Genomic DNA, 17056 nt, shown 5'->3' with positions numbered 1-17056 from the left:
TGAATTGGAAAGCATCATTTTATTTTTACTGAACATCCAGTCTGCCATGTATTCATTTATGCCCTAGTTTTTTTGGGTGCTCCCTTCTTTCCAGGCTTCTTCTTGGGTTTAAGCATCTAGGCCTTGATCTACAAAGAACACGTTTTTAAAGCCACAACTGACTATCGCATTTTCATTTTTAAAAAAAATAACCACAAAACATCTCGACTAGCTTCACTTCTTAACGCAGCGTTGTGCTTGATGGCATGACGTCTTGCTCTCTAAGCATAAGTTTGAGCATTATCCTCAAGTTCTTCAGAGGATTCTTCTTCAGTACTCTGAGATTGATCTTCTTACTGTTTTGGAAAAAAAACAAAAAAAAACATCAGTTACTATGAACTGCCTTAAAGCTAAACTTATGAAATTAATTCCCTGTGTCGCTCAGAACTTCATAATAATCAGGATTCAGAAACACGGACCTGAAGTGGAACATCATCATGGTTGACTGACCATTTCAATTTCAGAAATAACTGAGAAGTGCTTACTTTGTGGATCTCCTCACTCTTGAGAATCCTGCTCAGGTCTGTGTTGGTCATCTTGTGCATTGGCAAGCTGACAATAGAGACAAGTAGTTTAACAAAAAGGAAACTAAATACAAGCGAGTATGCGACTCCCATCCTTTGTTGCTCAATCTCAGAACTTCGATAAATATCACACTGATTCAAAAACACGGACCTGAAGTGAAAGCTCATCATAGTTGACTGACGATGTAACATTAAGAAATAATTAAGCAGTGCTTACTTTGGTGCATGAAGTTCTTTCTGGATCTCCTCACTCTGGAGAATCCTGCTCAGGTTTGTGTTGGTCATCTTGTGCATTGGCAAGCTGAAATTAGAGACAGGTAGTTTAACAAATAGAAACTAAATACAAGTGAGTATCCGACTCCTCTCCTTTGTCGGTCAATCTCAGAACTTCGCTAAATATCACATAGATTCAAAAACACGGACCTGAAGTGGAAGCTCATCACTGTAAAAGGACAAACACTGGTTTAACTACTAATTTGGTGTGTGCTCCTCTGGTACTCACTTTAAGTTAACTTTCAGGGAGGCAAGTTTGCATGTGGTGCCATAGAGCTCATCCTGCCTGTGGAAAGCACTTTCAGTCCATATCAAGTGTCCAATGTGACCACCAGGGGCAAGTCTCAGAAGGTTCAGTTTATTCACGTTCTGCAAAGTGATGCCTTCATAAGACAAAGGCAATGTTGAAAACTCAAAGTTTGAGAGCACATCCTCTTGTTTTGTGTATTTTCACATGCATTTAAAAAAATTTTCAGACAGAGACACAAAAAGGTAATGATCTGACAAAAAACAAGTAAATCCGTTTAACACACCTGGGATATTTCTGAAGGCTTTGACGATTCCAGCATCTTGGTCGTAATTGATGCCTGGTTCTTCGCGCTGTAGCTTAAGGTGGTTCTTCATCTTACCTTGCATGCGCTGAAACGGTGATACTCACCCATGGTACTGCAATGTCAACCATCTGTCAAACATGACATGGTCGTCTTTTGACCAATATTACGAGTGAATCATGTTTATATCAGGTCTACGTGTTAGGTTTGCGCACAACAGATACCTAGTGTACAAATCTACATGCCACGCAAAATTAATGTGTTGAAACAGCTTCTGGGACTTTATTGTTGGCCTGCCTTCAAAAGCCATGTTTTTCTAGTGAACAAATTATTTAAATCATGACAAATGCTGCTCAACACCATGTGCTTAATATACACCAACGTCCTCTCTGCACCAATAGATTTAAATCTTAACGTGTGCGAGTCTTATGAAATAAAATTTTGACATCAAACTCATGAATTTGAAACCACGGTTTTATTTTTACTGAACGTCCAGTCTGCCACGTATAAATTTATGCCTTGGGTTTTTTGGGTGCTCCCTTCTTTCCAGGCTTCTTCTTGGGTTTCAGCATCTTGGCCTTGATCTACAAAGAACACATTTTTTTTTTTAAAGTAACAACCGACAATTGCATCTTCATTTAATTTTTTTTCAAATCTCGACTTGCTTCACTTCTTACCGTAGGGTCGTGCTTGAGGATGGCAAGACGTCTTGCTGTCTTCGCATAAGGGTTCAGTTTGAGCATTATCCTCAAGTTCTTCAGAGGATTCTTCTTCAGTACTCTGCGATTGATCTTCTTGCTGTTTTAAAAATAAAAAAACCCATTGGTTACTATGAACTGCCTTGGAGTTACACTTAGGAAATGAATTCTGTGTAGCTCAGAACTTCATAATAATCAGGATTCAGAAACACGGACCTGAAGTGAAAGCTCATCATGGTTGACTGAACCATTTAACATTAAGAAATAACTGAGCAGTGCTTACTTTGGTGCACGAAGTGCTTTCTGGATCTCCTCACTCTTAAGAATCCTGCTCAGGTCTGTGTTGGTCATCTTGTGCATTGGCAAGCTGAAATTAGAGACAGGTAGTTTAACAAATAGAAACTAAAAACAAGCAAGTATCCGACTCCTCTCTTTTGTCGCTCAATCTCAGAACTTCGCTAAATATCACATAGATTCAAAAACACGGACCTGAAGTGGAAGCTCATCACTGTAAAAGGACAAACACTGATTTTACTACTGATTTGGCCAGTGTGCTCCTCCAGTACTCACTTGTAGTCAACTTTCAGGGAGGAAGGTTTGCGCCCGGTGCCGTAGAGCTCATCCAGCTTGCGGAAAGCGCTCTCAGTCCATATCAAAAAACGCCCAATGTGACCACCAGGGGCAAGTCTCAGAAGGTTCAGTTTATTCACGTTTTGCAAAGTGATGCCTGCATAAGACAAAGGACAAAGGCAATGTTGAAAGCTCGAGGTCTGAGGGCCCATCCACTTGTTTCTCATTTTTAGTGCAATTTCACATACATTTAAGACTATTTTCAAAGTGACACATAGGTAATGTCATGACCAAAAAAACAAAAACGCATAAATCCATCTCTTAACATACCTGGGATATTTCTGAAGGCTTTGATGATTCCAGCATCTTGGTTGTAGATGATGCATGGTCCTTTACGCTGGATCCTACGGCGGTTCCTCATTTTACCTTTACCAGCACGCATGCGCTGAGAAGCGTAGACCTGAAATAGAATATTTACAAGATTAATCATTATGTGCAAATAAAGTGTGCAATAAATATAAAACAGCTGGCTCCTGAAGTCTAGTATGTGTGGAAACCTTTATTCTATAAGCCCATCTGAATTGAATTACCTTTTTGATGTCATTCCAGGCTTTAAGCTTCTTCAGCAGAAGCACAGCCTCCTTGGTCTTCTTGTAGTGCTCCACTTTGTCTTCAACCACCAGTGGGACCTCAGGGATTTCCTCAATGCGGTGTCCTAACAGAAAAAATTGTAATCAACAAATGTCAAAATACAGAAACATGTAATTTTCAATTACATGTGTGACAAGTGCTTGCTCAGAATTCAATGGACATCAATACCTTGTGACAGCTTAAAGACGGCAGGCAACCGTCACTGTTCACTGGCTCAGACGCAAATTACACCATCACAGCAAATCACAAGTGTTTATATGAACACCTATTCACACACTCACACACCTGTACTCTACAAAAACATGGCCAATTGATTTTACCTTTGGACATCACAAGTGCAGGAAGGGCAGAAGCAGCCAGGGCAGAGCAGATGGCATAGCGCTTCTGGGTTGTGTTGATCCTGCGGTGCCAACGACGCCAGGTCTTGGTGGGAGCAAACATACGACCTCCACGACACATCTATATAAAAGTCAAGGAAGTCTGAATGACAGCTAGTGAAGTGACTACAGTGCAGAAGCACTAAATACCTGCTCAGACTCAATGTTTGTTCGTCAGCCATCTGTTCCAGTATATGACAGCAGGCATTCTGTCACTGGTCACAGAGTCAGTCGCAAATTACACAATCACAGCAAGTCTAAAAATGTTATGTCTCAAATAAAGCAAAGGAGGAAATACTTAAGTGTCAACAATGACCAAAAGGATACATTTCCAAAAGCACCCTGACCAGAGCGGTGAGTGCCACCACCTCTCACACGGGGAATACGGGCCACAGCTCTTCCTGTACCCCAGGACTCAGCACTGGTCTGGTGACCTGAAATACACAATTACAAAACTTTGAGTATGAATCTATAGTTTAACCATATAAAAATGTATTTCAAAAACAGTGAGAAAAGCTAAGAACATACACTATACACTCACCTGCCAGTTCGCTAACTGCATATGGCTGGCGGCTGTTTTTGCGCATGTTGGTGTGCACAAAATTCACAACATCAGGCCGAATTGGGGCCTTGAACACAGCAGGCATGACAACATTTTTGCCTGAGGATTCTCCTTTCTCAGAATACACCGAGATCAGGGGTCGGGCACAAGCCTTGACAGTAAAATAAAAGAAAGAATACATTACATCTCATTTAGCATGTCAATCAGACCACTACATGACGGGCTAAGTGGTGCATGTCCTGTGATTAGAGTCGAAAATAAGATTACCAACTTGACTGCTTCAATATAAGATTAATCTGAATTTATTAATGTAAAGTTCATTACACATTAACTACAGTGAGGCTGTAAGTCAAATGTTAATTTCAGAACACAAACAGGAGAAATTGTAATAGGATTTGAACATGTAAACATTTCAAAACATTAGCACGTAAGGGACAAAATTACTCAGCAAGTGAAGAAAAACAAATAATTCGATTACGAGAATATTAGTTAATTGCAGCACAACAAGTTAGAAAGGTTTTAAGAGGTAAGAACACCAGGTATACCGTGCCCAGGCAAACAAACTTGCATAATGCTTACAAAATATGACGGCGCTACTATTTCATATCACATCTACTAGCAACAGTGAGACATCGTTGAGGTTATTATATAGTTATATGTTGATAAATGTCATATCTGGACTACTTCCAGGACATGGCCTACCGCGTCTAGACACGCTAATATTAGCATCAACTACACTACTCGTTGTAAAACCTAGTCAACACGATCGAGTTACATATAGTTCGAAAATCGTTACAGGTCTCAACATAGTGAAAAATAAATCCGCTATAATGTACAACATTCATTTCTAGGTGCGTATATTCCACCGAAGGGTCTGCTACACGTGTACTGAGAAGCAGCTCATCCAAAATGGCTCCTCGTGTTAGCTTTCCTAGCCGGGACCTTAACATACTTCCGCTCCGAATAAACTAAATTAAGTTATTCGTAATGCCATCGCGTGTGGTATTGTTTGTAGTATACACACGACAGAATGGCCCGGGCGTATCGTTAAGTATACGGACAGCGATATGGCTTCAATTTCTCACCATTTTTGTAAGATATTTTCGGCTCGCCGGGAACCACGCTCCTCACTCTATGGCGGCCACAGTAAAAAGGAAGTTAGTGAGTTGCCTTGAGTGCCTTATGCCTCCGCTTGGGAGCAAACCACTTCCGCTAATAACGTTACTTCTATTTTTTAAAAATTTTGATTCAGGAAAATCACGAATGATACATTTATCAGTGCAAAAATAATCACGTTAGTGAATTACGCCTCAGAACTCATGAGATCAAACAAAATACTTTAAGTTTGTAGTTACAGTTGGGACTATTTCTTTACTCCGATCTTGACGGAGGACAGTCGTGTTTACGGAACTACTTACGTGGTAATTTTTATTTATTTATTTTCTTATATATATTATTTTTGACGGTGTTTTCGTTTGTGTATGCGACACAATATCATGTATGCATGCATCCGGTGTTACTTATTAATTTATTAGGTGTAATATGACAAGTTATAACAATGCCCCTTGACCCCGCTACGTCACAGTTGAAGACTGAGCGCGCGACTGTCAAAACACCAGGAACACAAAGCCAAAGTTTTATCCGTGGAAGTGAAAAGCTGTTAACTTCTCTTCTATGATTCGTCCACGGTAGCTTTTTCTATTGTATAGTTTTGCGATGGCTTCGAAGGTGATATCTAGTGCTAAGGCCTTTTTAAATATTCTTCGGTGAGTTAACTTAGCTTCTTAAGCTAGAAAGTTGGTAAAAGTTCAAATGGTGTGTAGTAAGCTAAATACAACAGAATTTATAGATTTGATGTCTTGTGCCCCAGATCTCTTCAAGATGAGGAAAGCAACCATCAATGTACACATGAGGTAATACTATTGTATGTAATGTAAAATAAAATGTGAAGATGAAAGGTTTATATAGAAAAGCAAAAAAAACATCATTCAAATGTATTATATACCATCAAATGCAAGAGTTATAAAACATAAGTGGTGTCAAAGCCCTAATGTTGGTACTTGTTTCAGGAGAACATCCAAATATTAAAGATGAATGGAGACAGAGTTGATGTGGTGAATATGTACTGTGGTAACCAGCCAGTCTTCATCTGTCAAAAAGAGGTGAGTAAACAATCTGCAGTTCTGCAAGCCAAAGACAAATATTTCATTATCATATATTAATTTGAATAAACAATCATGAACGACAGGTTACAGGATTTTTATCTTAAAAGATGAAGAGGTACTGGATGCGCAGATTTAGTTAAACTGCTGAAATATGATCAATAGACTCCACTAGTCTTGAATTTCAGTTTAGCCGTCATTCTTGTTTACTGTGTGTGACAAATGCAGCATGGACCATTGTTATTTGGTATAACGTACTTGTACTTACCATTACTTTTCCTCTCATTAGTGCTCACCTTTGAACATGTTGTTATTTCTTAAATTTTACAAGGTTCCAAAAATAAATGAAACAAATGTTGATGGTCATGGTGATGGTGATGGTGATGATGCTGATGCTGATGCTGATGTGTGTGTTCTCCAAACTGATCCGGGACCTCAGCCACTCACAAGCATGAAAGCAAGGTACCCAATTCCAAGAAACTTAACTTGTCATCTAAATGAGGATGTGTGAGTAGGATCATTTGAAAATTATGTGTGTAATACACTGTAGCTGTCAGTCTAAAATGTAGTATTTTTTTCTCTTTTTACAGGCAGCTGCTGTCTTGGTACACACTATCTCAAAATACTAATATGTCAGGTGTGGACAACAACCCGGCATTACATCCTCTTTGGGTGCGATGTGACATGTCTGATCCTGCTAGAACAACCTGGATGGGGGCCGAAACGGTCTGCTTTGGCAATAAAGTGTCCGGTGTAAAGTTCTACTCTGTTACATGCAAAGGTAGCTCAAGTGCTCTATACCCTTTTAAAACTGTAATGCAAAACCTGTAAATGTAAACAAATATCTGTAACATTCAAAATATTGTCAAATTAGTCCCCACAATGTTTGCACAATGCCGATCAGCTCCATGCGACTCTCTCTGTGTTTCTCAGTGTACTGGTGTTCGATTTAGATAGTGACAAAAGCAACACAGCTCTAGTCAAGCAAGGCAACTACAAACAGGTTTTATTATGACTAAAAACGCAAAGAGGCACCCATGAAAAGTTTCAGAAGTGAATTATACTGCTCCAAAAACTGGCTTGACCGATTCCTTTTTCAGATGAAGGATGCAGCATACAAATAATGTTATATAATTTCTGTTCACAAAGACCAATACAACAGTAATCGCCAGATGTTACGCACTGCAGCTTTAAATCACCCATTAAACATAATCGGTATTAGTTAATATTTATGTATCAGTTACTGTATGATTTTTTGATAGTGTTTCATTTCATTTGGAATGTCTTAGGCTCAACAGTGGACAAAAGTACTTTCATGACCTTGGATGAGCTTAAACAGGAGCACAAGAAAAGGCATCACACATCTTCAGTGAGTGTGCATTCTTGCTTTTGAGTGAGTTGGAATGGATGCTTCTTTACTTTTAACTCTCTGTGTTTCCAGATGGGAATCAAAGGCAGTGCCAGGTTCAACTTGTTTGGCTCGACTGTCATTGAAAACACTATGATTGAGTCACAGAGCAGTGTGACAGTGGATTTTAATTGGAGTCATGTAGAGCGTATCCTTGAAACCCCACCCCTTTCCTCGACCGCTACACTGGTGAGCAACTAGTAGAACTAGAGTCTTTTGTTCTGCCTTCATATAGATTTTTATAGTGAAACTTTAATCAATGTTTCAGTTAAAAAGCAAATGAACAGAAGTGTTGTGTTTACAAACGTGAGGTTCTTGCTGTGTTGAGTGTGTATTTTTGTTCATATGCAGAATATCAAAGTAGCCAGTGGTGACATGAGGAGCCCGATGTTTGAGATGTACAGGGAGCTAGAGTTTCTTCAGGTTTGCGTCTTTTAGTAATCTGATATGATGGATCCTGACTATCAATACACAAATAAATGAGTACGTATATAAAGACTCTTGAAACTTGTCATTTCAGACTCTTGCTGATGGTTTGAGAACTGGTGAGACTGAATGGATGGAACCTTTGCAAAGCACATCAGCTGTCAGTCTGACTAAAGCCTACCTAGAAGGTGGAGTTTATGTTTTGTTTAACAAATGCAGCTTTACTTTAATTTGACACTAAATGTTATGTAACATTATTTTTTACGCTTCTTTCAGAGCTTCAGAGCACTGCAAATGCGCTCCAGGATAAGGCTACAAATATAGTTGATGTATGATAATGTCAAAAGCTTTTCACTGATTTATTCATATATTTCAGGATATATGTTAACTTTCTGTCTTTCATCTTTTCTTTAAGACCTCAAAGCTGAAACCCGACACAGACACTCCCATTTTCAACTCTCTTTTGGAACGAAGTGACTTGGACTTTGTGGAACAGTTGTGGGTTCGCTTGAGGAAGAGTGAGGGGTTTTTTTGTTTGTTTTTTTTTGTTTGTTTTTTTTAAATTAAAGTCTCTTGATGGTAATGGAATTTTACATATTTTCTTTTCATCACAGGTGTGACTTCATATCAAGATATTGGAGACAGTCTGAAATTGGTCATTGAAGCCCTGAAATATGGGGAAATTAAACCATGGGTATGTAATGATGTAGCCTCCATAAACAGTTTGTTTCACTGAGAAAAGTCTGAAGTTTTTTCCATTCATCCATCTTCTACCGCTTCATCCTCCACATGAGGGCTGCAGAGGGGCACTGGTGCCAATCCCAGGTGGGGTAGCTGGCCCATCACAGGACCACGTAGAGACAAACAACCAACAAATTTGACACTCTACATTCAATTTAGATTGTCCAATTTGCCTAATCCCCGAATCTGCATGTTTTTGGACTGGAAGGAAACCGGAGAACCTGGAGAAAACTCATGCACACAGGGAGAACATGCAAACTCTGAAGGTTTTTGTCTCAGAATATTATATTTGCTTTGTCTTCTTTCACTTCCCACAGATTCACAGAGACAGCAGTAGCTCCCTCAGCAAGCTCATCTTGGAGTCCTACCACCAGCAGATCGATCATGTGTCTCTCACAGGTGTCACTCCTGTCCACATGTTGCTGGAGATGGGATTGGACAAGATGAGAAAGGACTACATTAACTACCTCATCGGTAACCTCATTGATTCTACGTGTAACCTTTTGTTTTAGAGTAATTATCCACCTCACTGTTGTGGCAGTGTGTCAAAAAACAAACTCAAATCAAAGTCAAACTGAACTCAATCAAAAGACCACTTGGGTATGAATCTATTGCAGGCAAAATTGTAAGCTGGTTATTTTAATTTTGTGTAGGTTTAGTGTCCAAAAGCAAGCCAGCAAACAAACAAACAAAAGAACAAAAGGAATCCTGTCTGCCTCTCAAAAAAACATAAGCCCACCAGGCATTGTGGTCCCTTACCAGTCACTTGGTATAAAAATGTGTGATGCCCGAACTAATTCCCAACCAATCATATTAAATGACAGAAATGTATGCTTAACAAAATTCAAATACCCTATCAAACCAATATCTAAATACATAACAAACAAATACCTCATACACTCACTGTTTTAACATCAAGAGTACAACCTAGATTATTACATTACATTACATTATGTACATGTAATGTAATGTAACCTAGATTAAGTTAACCATTGTTTATATAAATGATTTTTTTTCTTCTTAGGTGAAGAATTGACAACTCTCAACCACTTGGTAAGCTTAAGGCTTTTTACTGACACGTATGTTCAAAGGACTCTTGATAAAATACTGAGTTTGAGTGTTTTATACTACAGTGTTACTACCTGAGCACTGAGGTTGATCTACAGGAGCAAGTGATCCGGCTGCGGAAACTGCACCATCTGCTGGAAATAATTGTGACCTGCAGTACATTCCTGGCTTTGCCCTACGACCGTCTGTTCCTTCTTACACAGTAAATCAAATCTGCAAATTTTCAGTTTCCGTTGGTGACATTGAGATATTTAGTTGAAGATCTTGTTATCTTTTCTTTCCCTTTCTTTCTCTTAGATCATGTTTGCAGCACTACAAATCATACCCGTATGATGAGGAACATGAATTCAAACTTCAGATCAAACCAGCACTGATCAGCCATTTTTATCAAAGGTGAGGCTTGATGGTTTTTTCACTCTCGCTGCTTCCTTGTATCTGAAGATGTGAACGTGTGATATTTGTCTATATGTGTACTGTTATGTATGTTTTTACTCAAACGAGTATCAGAAAGTAGGACAGAGACGGGTAAAGTTTTAACACGGGCTATTATCTCATCTCTAATGTTCCTTAGAGAGCAGGCAGTTCTGTGGGGAGCTGAGGTGTCCACTGGCCATGGTCCCCGTGAGGTCAGGACATCCTTACAGCTCAGTGACAGGCCACTGGTTGATCATGTCATCTTTGAAACAGGTGATCTTCATGCAGTAAAACAATTACGCGAGCCACATTCGGTATTTACAAGTGTTAACTAACACCAGGAAGGTAATGACAACTGTTTTGTTTTTGTCCCATCGTTAGATTCCCCAAATGAAACAGTGAATGGGGAGAGTGAGGATCCTGCCTTTTTCTCCACCATGGTGTACTGCAGTCTTGTCAGCTTTGCATGAATTTACACAGCGCACATCTGAACAAAGTTGTTTATTTCAACATCTGATGTTATCGTTAGCAATGAACACATTTTGAAATACCAGGGTTTTCTGTCGAGACATCTCGGTCAATGTTTTCACTGAACAACTTTCAGTCGTCATGTGTTCTGTCAGGTTTGAACTGATGTATTCAATAGTGATCGTAAGAAATGTTTGCAGTTGTAATATTCCACAGCGGTATTTCAATAAGAAATTCCAAATTGCTGCAGAGCGATCCGCAGTGTCTGATAATAAATTGTTGTTATTATTATAGCAGAACCCAGTTGTTTTATAGCACACACTCACTACAGTACACATCAAATCAATTAAGTTAGTCTTATAATTCAGTTCAAATAATGCTGTATATTCTCTATATTCACACGTGGTTGATTAAAGAAAGGATGCATTTACAATACAAGTGTTGCTGTACTTCTGTGCTTATGTGTGTCAATGTTCCTGTCAACATGCATGCTTTCTAGTTCTGCTTCCGCAACAGGAACATCAGGAAGATGGCACAGAGGAGTATTGAAAGTGTGCACACCGTGGGAACAACAATCTCTGTCACCATCTCCATGTGGCTGGTCAAGGGGTCTGGGAAAAAAAACACACACACACACACTCTGTATCATTATTGTATTGTTCAGACAACACTTATTAGACAAGTGATGCTCAAACACAGCACTCAAAGGGTTAATTGTTTTCTTCCTTGAATGAATTCATCATTGATACCATTTACATTTTAGCACGAGTGATTCCTTACCATGTATAAGTCTTAGAATATTGGCAGCAGTACTCCGCTGTTCCTCTAATAAAAAGAAAAAGAAGACTCAGAGTTGATCAATTGCACTTTAACCCTTTGAGAACTGCATGCAGGTACTGGGGGAATATTTCAGCTAGCAGCATCAATGCCACAGCCAAACATCTAAACTTCTTCATTCTTCTAAATCAAATGGTCACATGTATCAGTGTTTCTGGTTAAATTTACATTTTAAAATTGCTCTGTGAAATAACCTGTGGGGAAAAGTCGAATGATGAGCTTTATCTTTATTCAGTTTTGTTCAAGGTTTAAAAAAAGCTAGAGAGAAATGGTTATTAGACCAAAACAAAGAATTGTGTGTGTTGTATTTTATATACTGTTTACTGCATTTTGAATATTTGATGATATATATTGTGCTCATTTAAAATGTTTTTTCTTAAAAACTGCCACCTTGTCTTCCTCTATAGGACCACACTAGAAATAATTTGTTTATCCTTGACATCTTAAATATTTATGATGCAGTGCTATACTGTGTTTATATCTTTTTATTATGTCAAGTCAATCAAATCAAAAATAGAAGGGCTGCTCTTGGTTTTAAAAATCAAATTAAAGCACACCAAAATTTGAGCAAAAATTCGAGGTAGTCACACAACGTCGTCATATTCAAATCCACACACAGAAAGGAAGAAGTGAAAAGAATAGAAGAGCTATACCATAAAGGTCTAAACTTCATCATGCACTGGCCAAACCTTTGGCATTTCTGCATGTTCCTTGGATTTTCTTTTAGCTGGAGGGGCAAACAAAGAAGATATCTCAGATATTGTGTTTGGTATTTTGGTAATTGTGTGTTATATTCCCAGACTTATTATCTGATTAATTTTTGAAGGAGTGTGTTCAAGTCAAATTTTAATTGCATCTGATTAATGTATTAGATTATGTGAGTAAGTTTTTATATATATATATATATTAATGGCAGAATCTTGATTTGTTTACCCCTGGTCATTGTTCTTCTCTGATGACTGATTAAATCAGGGATGTTCATGAGATGAACTTACCTGCTGCTAGGAGCTGGTTGCTAGAGGAACAGGTCTCAACCGCCTTCTTCCTCCAGTTCTCAACCTGTGACGATTAAAGAATACAAGGACACATAAAAAAAAGTGGCTAATCTGTATCTGGAATGTTGTTTGTAAAAATCCACCAGAGAGACTGAGATTACATGTAGAACTTTGTAGGGATTTCTCTCACCTCTCTCTGATTGGGAAATCCATTGGAGCTGATGATGCGTTTGTAAAACTGAACGGAAGCCTTGGGATACCGGGGCTTGTTTTTGTTCCTGAAGTCCACATAGTACAAGCCAAATCTCTCGGAGTAGCCTTCATCCCACTCAAACTTGTCCAGCAGGGACCATGCGGTGTAGCCCTTCACACTGACCCCGTCTTTGATAGCTGAGTGACAACACAGGGAACAAAGAGGCATTCACCACAAAGGCTTGAATCCCCAGAGCATCATCTCTTAATTTCCTCATGCAATATGTATAACTTCATTAACCTTTAAGCATCTCATTGATGTAGTCCTTGTAATACTGTATTCTCCAGTCATCGCAAAGCTCTGTGCAAAACATCTTCTCCGAGACGCCGTTCTCTGTCACATAAATCAGTGGGTTTCCATACTGACTCTAAATAGGTGACAAATGAAAGACATGTACAGAAAGTACGTCATTTAACCAGTGCTATGATCATCAGGTACACAAGCCTGCTTTAATGTACAATCTCTACGCCAGCTGTCACCTTGATAAAATTAAGCAGCCGTCTGAATCCCCAGGGCACAGAGTAGAGCCATTCTGAGCCGGGGTCAGGCCATCGGGGATCAACCAGCTCAGCGAGGTCACGGTCAGTGAAGTAGCTGCTGCTGCTGCTGCTGCTGCTGGGGCCTGATGGGTTGTTCTTTTGGGTGATGTAACGGGTGGTGAAATGGCCGACGCCAAGGAAGTCGCAGGTCCCTTTGATGTAACTCTTCTCCTGGGTAGAAAATGTAGGCAGGCGAGACCCTCCGAGGCCCTGCTGTGTACTCTTTCTTCCTTAAAAAGACAAAACAAAAACAAAAAAACAGTCACAAGAGGTGTTCAATTCATTCAACAATGACTCGTTGAATTGACTTTCCACAATTCAATTTACCAATGAAGTCCTTCATCACTTGAGGGTAGTCGCCATGAAAGATGGGCGTGGCAAACCAGCCCAGGTAGAATTGGACATATCGCTCAGCTGCTTCTATGTCTTTCTGGTTGCTGATGTCCACTGGTTCTCCCCAGTCCGCTGACAGAGAGATGCCGACCTGACCTGCAGATGTAAGCAGCAGCTCTCAACTCTCACATACTGCACTGCTGAGAGGGAAATACTGAATTTAAGCTGTCACTATGGTTACCTTTTTGTTTCCCCCTCCATTGCGTATTGTAAGTATGCCATACTTGTGCATGGGCCTATGATAAAGAGATACATTTGGTTTAAGGTATTTCTTGGTCAGTGAGTGTTTATTTAACTCAATGTATTTGCATGTGTTTACCTTGATTATGTGGTGAGCAGCTCTGTATGCTCCTGTTCCCCTCAGTCTAAGTCCCGGAGCATGCTCACCTGTCTCATAGCCTTCAACTGCTACTGACTGTGGATGAGGAGGGTAAAAGCAATGCATTGATGACCAAATATCCCAACAACAACACACATAAACAAAAGGAAAATTGACATACATGGTGGGTGTTTGTTTTCATCTTACCCATGGATTGTTGAAAGTGATCCAATACTTGACTCGGTTACCAAATCTTTCAAAGCATAGGTTAGCAAACTCATTGAAGTGGGTGACCATGCTTATATTCTGCCACCCGCCATATTTCTCTTGTAAGACCTAGAAAAATGCAGAGTTTAAGTAGAGCTACAACGCAACAACACTGCAGCTGAGGTTAGGGGTGCATTCACTCAGGTACCAACCTGAGGAAGATCCCAGTGATACAGAGTGACAATAGGAGTGATGTTGTTTTCCAGCAGATGGTCAATCAGTTCATCATAGTACTGTATTCCCTTTTCATTGATGTGGTCAGCTGATGAGGTGCATATATTAAAATAAATTATGTAAAAACAATTGTATGCGAGTATGAAAGTCAGCAGCAGTTACTCACACTTAATGCCAGTGGGGATGAGTCTCGGCCAGGAGATGGAGAAGCGATAGTGGTTCAGTTTTAGCTCCTTCATCAAAGAAACATCATCCTGTCGAACACAAACAGAGACACACAGAGTGAAATATTTAGAATTTATTTTGCCCCATTCTCTTTTCTTCATGTCTCACACCTGACCTCCCACCTTGACTTTGTAGTAGCCCTCACAGGAGGAATCCCCAGTGTTATTTTGTTGAACTTTGTCTTTCTTATGACTGAACACGTCCCAGATGCTCAGTCCTTTTCCGTCCTTGTCCCAGGCTCCTTCTGTTTGGTAGGCTGAACTGCCGGCACCCCACGAAAATCCTAAACAAAAATCCACCACTGGCATCAACCATTCAACACTGACCAGCTCCAAAGAGGAATATGGAAAAACAAGTTGTGTGTACCAGCTGGAAAAGTGCCATAATGGAAGGAACCATGGTCGTTCTTTGTCCAGTCGAAGTCCTCAGACGCAGACAGACACAGCACCAACATAAACACATGGCACAAACCGAGTGCACAACGAGGAAGCATGGTACTTCTGAACCTGCAAAGATGGGAACCAATGAACACAAATACACAACAACTCAATCCACTGCAATGGTCTATACTCTTACCAGAAAAATGTATATAGATATAATTATGATAAATACTCAGGGAGGATCAAATGTGAAGCACTACATTGTTTCCATATCCTCAATGCGGAGCCAAATACTTCTATTGAAAATCAATGGCGTGTAAACTCATTCTGCTGAGGCAGACACATCCCATACAAACTATTGTTTCAGCACTGTAAGCAAAGCTGATGTTACAGTGGTTCATATATTTTCAGTGCACAACAACATGACAATGTATGAACGTTTCTAAACAATATTATTTGCAAACTATATCCAAACAATGTGCATGTCCAGATTTGAAGGCCCAAAACAAAAAGAGAATTCTCTCCATTCGAGGCTTGCAAAAGCATCACATTACATTTTGTTCTTATATTCTGATACTGTGCTTTAGGAATTCTCTCTAGGCAAGATTAGATAGATAGATAGATAGATAGATAGATAGATAGATAGATAGATAGATAGATAGATAGATAGATAGATAGATAGATAGATAGATAGATACTTTATTCATCTCACAGAGAATTCACAAATTCACACACAGATTAGGCAAGACATGGTGATTGATTTCAATCAGAATCATACACATTTGGAAATATTAAGTAAAGAAAATCAGTACTCTGCTCCTAAATGTTTTTCAAATCCCTAGTGCAAATATTCCAATCCATCACTCCAGAGTAATAATAATGAATAAATGTCCAACTGACTGTTTACCTTATGAAGAACTCATCTGCAGCAGGTGTGTTCTGAGCCCAAATATCTTGGTGAATGGCAGCTTTCGACAGTAAACCATGTAAAAAAAGCTGAATGCATCTATGGGTGCAGTCTCTATTGTATGTTGCACCACCCTTATTCAAAGCTGTCCCTGGTGTCAGTGTGAAAACTGCACTTAGAGCGGGCCTCACTGCATTGTTTTAGATGTTTCAAAAAATGCTGAATGGTTTGCCAGTGCAAAAATGTGAACACTGCATAACCCATTTGCCTGTGTCAGGTTTAAACAAGTGAACATGGGTGTTACCTCAAATGAGTACAGTAACAACAAAACTGAAAACTACATTTTGTAAGTGACCTCATTGCATGATAACAATAAATACATAATAATTCATCATGCTGGGAAGTAATTTTGTGTACAAACACTATTTTAATGCAATTCAAAAAAGGTTTATTAGTTATAACAAAAGCAAAAATGCTTTGCCAAAGAAACTTTCAGATATTTAAAGATTAACAAACCAGCCTGACTTACTACTCTTTTCACCTCTTAAACCATTTTCTTGTTTTGAAAGTATCTTTTCAGAATAGTCATTCAAAAGCAAAAGATATTGATCATCTTTACAAATCTGTTGTTTGTTGGATAAAATGCACTATTATAGTTCAGCTTGTTTTAGAAAAGCAGAGGAACTTTCATCTTATGGCGCTCCTCTTTTCATGTGTGTGTGAACCAAGATGGTAATTTCTCTTATTAGCTTCTCTCCAGTCGTGCCCGAGTGCTGCGATTATCAACGCACACATCTGGATTAATTTAGTCAAAGAATCCTATAAAGCATGATTG

At 39.2% G+C, this 17056-nt stretch overlaps 4 protein-coding genes and 7 non-coding genes across 13 annotated transcripts; 1 reads left to right on the top strand and 10 right to left on the bottom strand.

Moving 5' to 3' along the window:
* LOC122775742 (60S ribosomal protein L4-like) lies at positions 1–1771 on the bottom strand. The gene is made up of 5 exons (XM_044035865.1): positions 1370–1771; positions 1066–1219; positions 781–864; positions 525–591; positions 1–335 (listed from the first exon to the last, which is right to left on the bottom strand). Exons 1-5 carry the CDS (start codon positions 1470–1472, stop codon positions 333–335), a joined length of 411 nt encoding a protein of 136 aa, XP_043891800.1. The 5' UTR covers positions 1473–1771; the 3' UTR covers positions 1–332.
* LOC122776550 lies at positions 417–483 on the bottom strand. The gene has a single exon (XR_006361232.1). It is a non-coding gene; the product is annotated as a small nucleolar RNA SNORD18 (small nucleolar RNA).
* On the bottom strand, positions 669–739 carry LOC122776556. Its single transcript, XR_006361238.1, has one exon. It is a non-coding gene; the product is annotated as a small nucleolar RNA SNORD18 (small nucleolar RNA).
* Positions 941–1011, bottom strand: LOC122776558. Its single transcript, XR_006361240.1, has one exon. It is a non-coding gene; the product is annotated as a small nucleolar RNA SNORD18 (small nucleolar RNA).
* A 72-nt stretch (positions 1772–1843) lies between the features above and the next one.
* Positions 1844–5410, bottom strand: rpl4 (ribosomal protein L4). Its single transcript, XM_044035864.1, has 10 exons — positions 5331–5410; positions 4225–4396; positions 4011–4117; positions 3627–3765; positions 3246–3370; positions 2986–3115; positions 2656–2812; positions 2369–2452; positions 2065–2185; positions 1844–1971 (listed from the first exon to the last, which is right to left on the bottom strand). Exons 1-10 carry the CDS (start codon positions 5331–5333, stop codon positions 1900–1902), a joined length of 1110 nt encoding a protein of 369 aa, XP_043891799.1. The 5' UTR covers positions 5334–5410; the 3' UTR covers positions 1844–1899.
* Positions 2260–2326, bottom strand: LOC122776549. The gene has a single exon (XR_006361231.1). It is a non-coding gene; the product is annotated as a small nucleolar RNA SNORD18 (small nucleolar RNA).
* On the bottom strand, positions 2529–2599 carry LOC122776557. The gene has a single exon (XR_006361239.1). It is a non-coding gene; the product is annotated as a small nucleolar RNA SNORD18 (small nucleolar RNA).
* Positions 3448–3547, bottom strand: LOC122776551. The gene has a single exon (XR_006361233.1). It is a non-coding gene; the product is annotated as a small nucleolar RNA SNORD16 (small nucleolar RNA).
* On the bottom strand, positions 3835–3937 carry LOC122776552. Its single transcript, XR_006361234.1, has one exon. It is a non-coding gene; the product is annotated as a small nucleolar RNA SNORD16 (small nucleolar RNA).
* A 427-nt stretch (positions 5411–5837) lies between the features above and the next one.
* Positions 5838–11365, top strand: zwilch (zwilch kinetochore protein). The gene is made up of 18 exons (XM_044035605.1): positions 5838–6011; positions 6116–6158; positions 6315–6407; positions 6739–6869; positions 6998–7188; positions 7697–7776; positions 7849–8004; positions 8167–8238; positions 8336–8429; positions 8518–8570; positions 8657–8759; positions 8856–8935; positions 9300–9456; positions 10007–10035; positions 10116–10252; positions 10348–10443; positions 10622–10737; positions 10846–11365. The coding sequence occupies exons 1-18, from the start codon at positions 5962–5964 to the stop codon at positions 10932–10934; spliced, it is 1770 nt and encodes a 589-aa protein (XP_043891540.1). The 5' UTR covers positions 5838–5961; the 3' UTR covers positions 10935–11365.
* On the bottom strand, positions 10951–16398 carry lctlb (lactase-like b). Of its 3 annotated transcripts, XR_006361122.1 has the most exons (16): positions 16222–16398; positions 15301–15440; positions 15057–15217; positions 14876–14963; positions 14688–14797; positions 14476–14604; positions 14269–14364; positions 14131–14185; positions 13884–14045; positions 13497–13786; positions 13258–13384; positions 12955–13154; positions 12765–12828; positions 12423–12496; positions 11713–11757; positions 11523–11543 (listed from the first exon to the last, which is right to left on the bottom strand). XR_006361122.1 is itself a non-coding variant. In XM_044035603.1 (15 exons), the coding sequence occupies exons 2-15, from the start codon at positions 15425–15427 to the stop codon at positions 11428–11430; spliced, it is 1770 nt and encodes a 589-aa protein (XP_043891538.1). In that variant the 5' UTR covers positions 15428–15440; positions 16222–16397; the 3' UTR covers positions 10951–11427. The 3 variants fall into 3 exon arrangements, 2 of the variants coding, with proteins under 2 accessions (XP_043891538.1, XP_043891539.1); XM_044035603.1 differs by lacking the exon at positions 12423–12496 and having other exon boundaries at positions 10951–11543; positions 16222–16397; XM_044035604.1 differs by lacking the exons at positions 11713–11757; positions 12423–12496 and having other exon boundaries at positions 10951–11543; positions 16222–16397.
* Between the last annotated feature and the right edge of the window lie 658 nt (positions 16399–17056).

The sequence above is a fragment of the Solea senegalensis genome, linkage group LG10, assembly GCF_019176455.1.
Source record: "Solea senegalensis isolate Sse05_10M linkage group LG10, IFAPA_SoseM_1, whole genome shotgun sequence".
Classification (NCBI taxonomy): Eukaryota; Metazoa; Chordata; class Actinopteri; order Pleuronectiformes; family Soleidae; genus Solea; species Solea senegalensis.
Note: the sequence above shows the minus strand (reverse complement) of the source record. Positions and strands in the feature narration are given on the sequence as shown.

Bases quoted from the DNA above. Each gene is read 5' to 3' on its own strand.
- LOC122775742 (XM_044035865.1), bottom strand. From the start codon at position 1,472: ATGCAAGGTAAGATGAAGAACCACCTTAAGCTACAGCGCGAAGAACCA. The intron at 1,220-1,369 runs GTGTGTTAAACG...TGTCTTATGAAG, and splicing joins AGCCTTCAGAAATATCCCAG to GCATCACTTTGCAGAACGTG. The intron at 592-780 runs GTAAGCACTGCT...CTCTATTGTCAG, and splicing joins AAAGAACTTCATGCACCAAA to CTTGCCAATGCACAAGATGA.
- rpl4 (XM_044035864.1), bottom strand. The intron at 3,116-3,245 runs GTAATTCAATTC...ATTCTATTTCAG, and splicing joins CCTGGAATGACATCAAAAAG to GTCTACGCTTCTCAGCGCAT. The intron at 1,972-2,064 runs GTAAGAAGTGAA...TGTTCTTTGTAG, and splicing joins TCCTCAAGCACGACCCTACG to ATCAAGGCCAAGATGCTGAA.
- zwilch (XM_044035605.1), top strand. From the start codon at position 5,962: ATGGCTTCGAAGGTGATATCTAGTGCTAAGGCCTTTTTAAATATTCTT. The intron at 8,571-8,656 runs GTATGATAATGT...CTTTTCTTTAAG, and splicing joins AGGCTACAAATATAGTTGAT to ACCTCAAAGCTGAAACCCGA. The intron at 10,444-10,621 runs GTGAGGCTTGAT...AATGTTCCTTAG, and splicing joins ATCAGCCATTTTTATCAAAG to AGAGCAGGCAGTTCTGTGGG.
- lctlb (XM_044035603.1), bottom strand. From the start codon at position 15,427: ATGCTTCCTCGTTGTGCACTCGGTTTGTGCCATGTGTTTATGTTGGTG. The intron at 14,365-14,475 runs GTAAGATGAAAA...CCTCATCCACAG, and splicing joins TCACTTTCAACAATCCATGG to TCAGTAGCAGTTGAAGGCTA. The intron at 13,787-13,883 runs GTAAATTGAATT...TGTCTTTTTAAG, and splicing joins AGTGATGAAGGACTTCATTG to GAAGAAAGAGTACACAGCAG.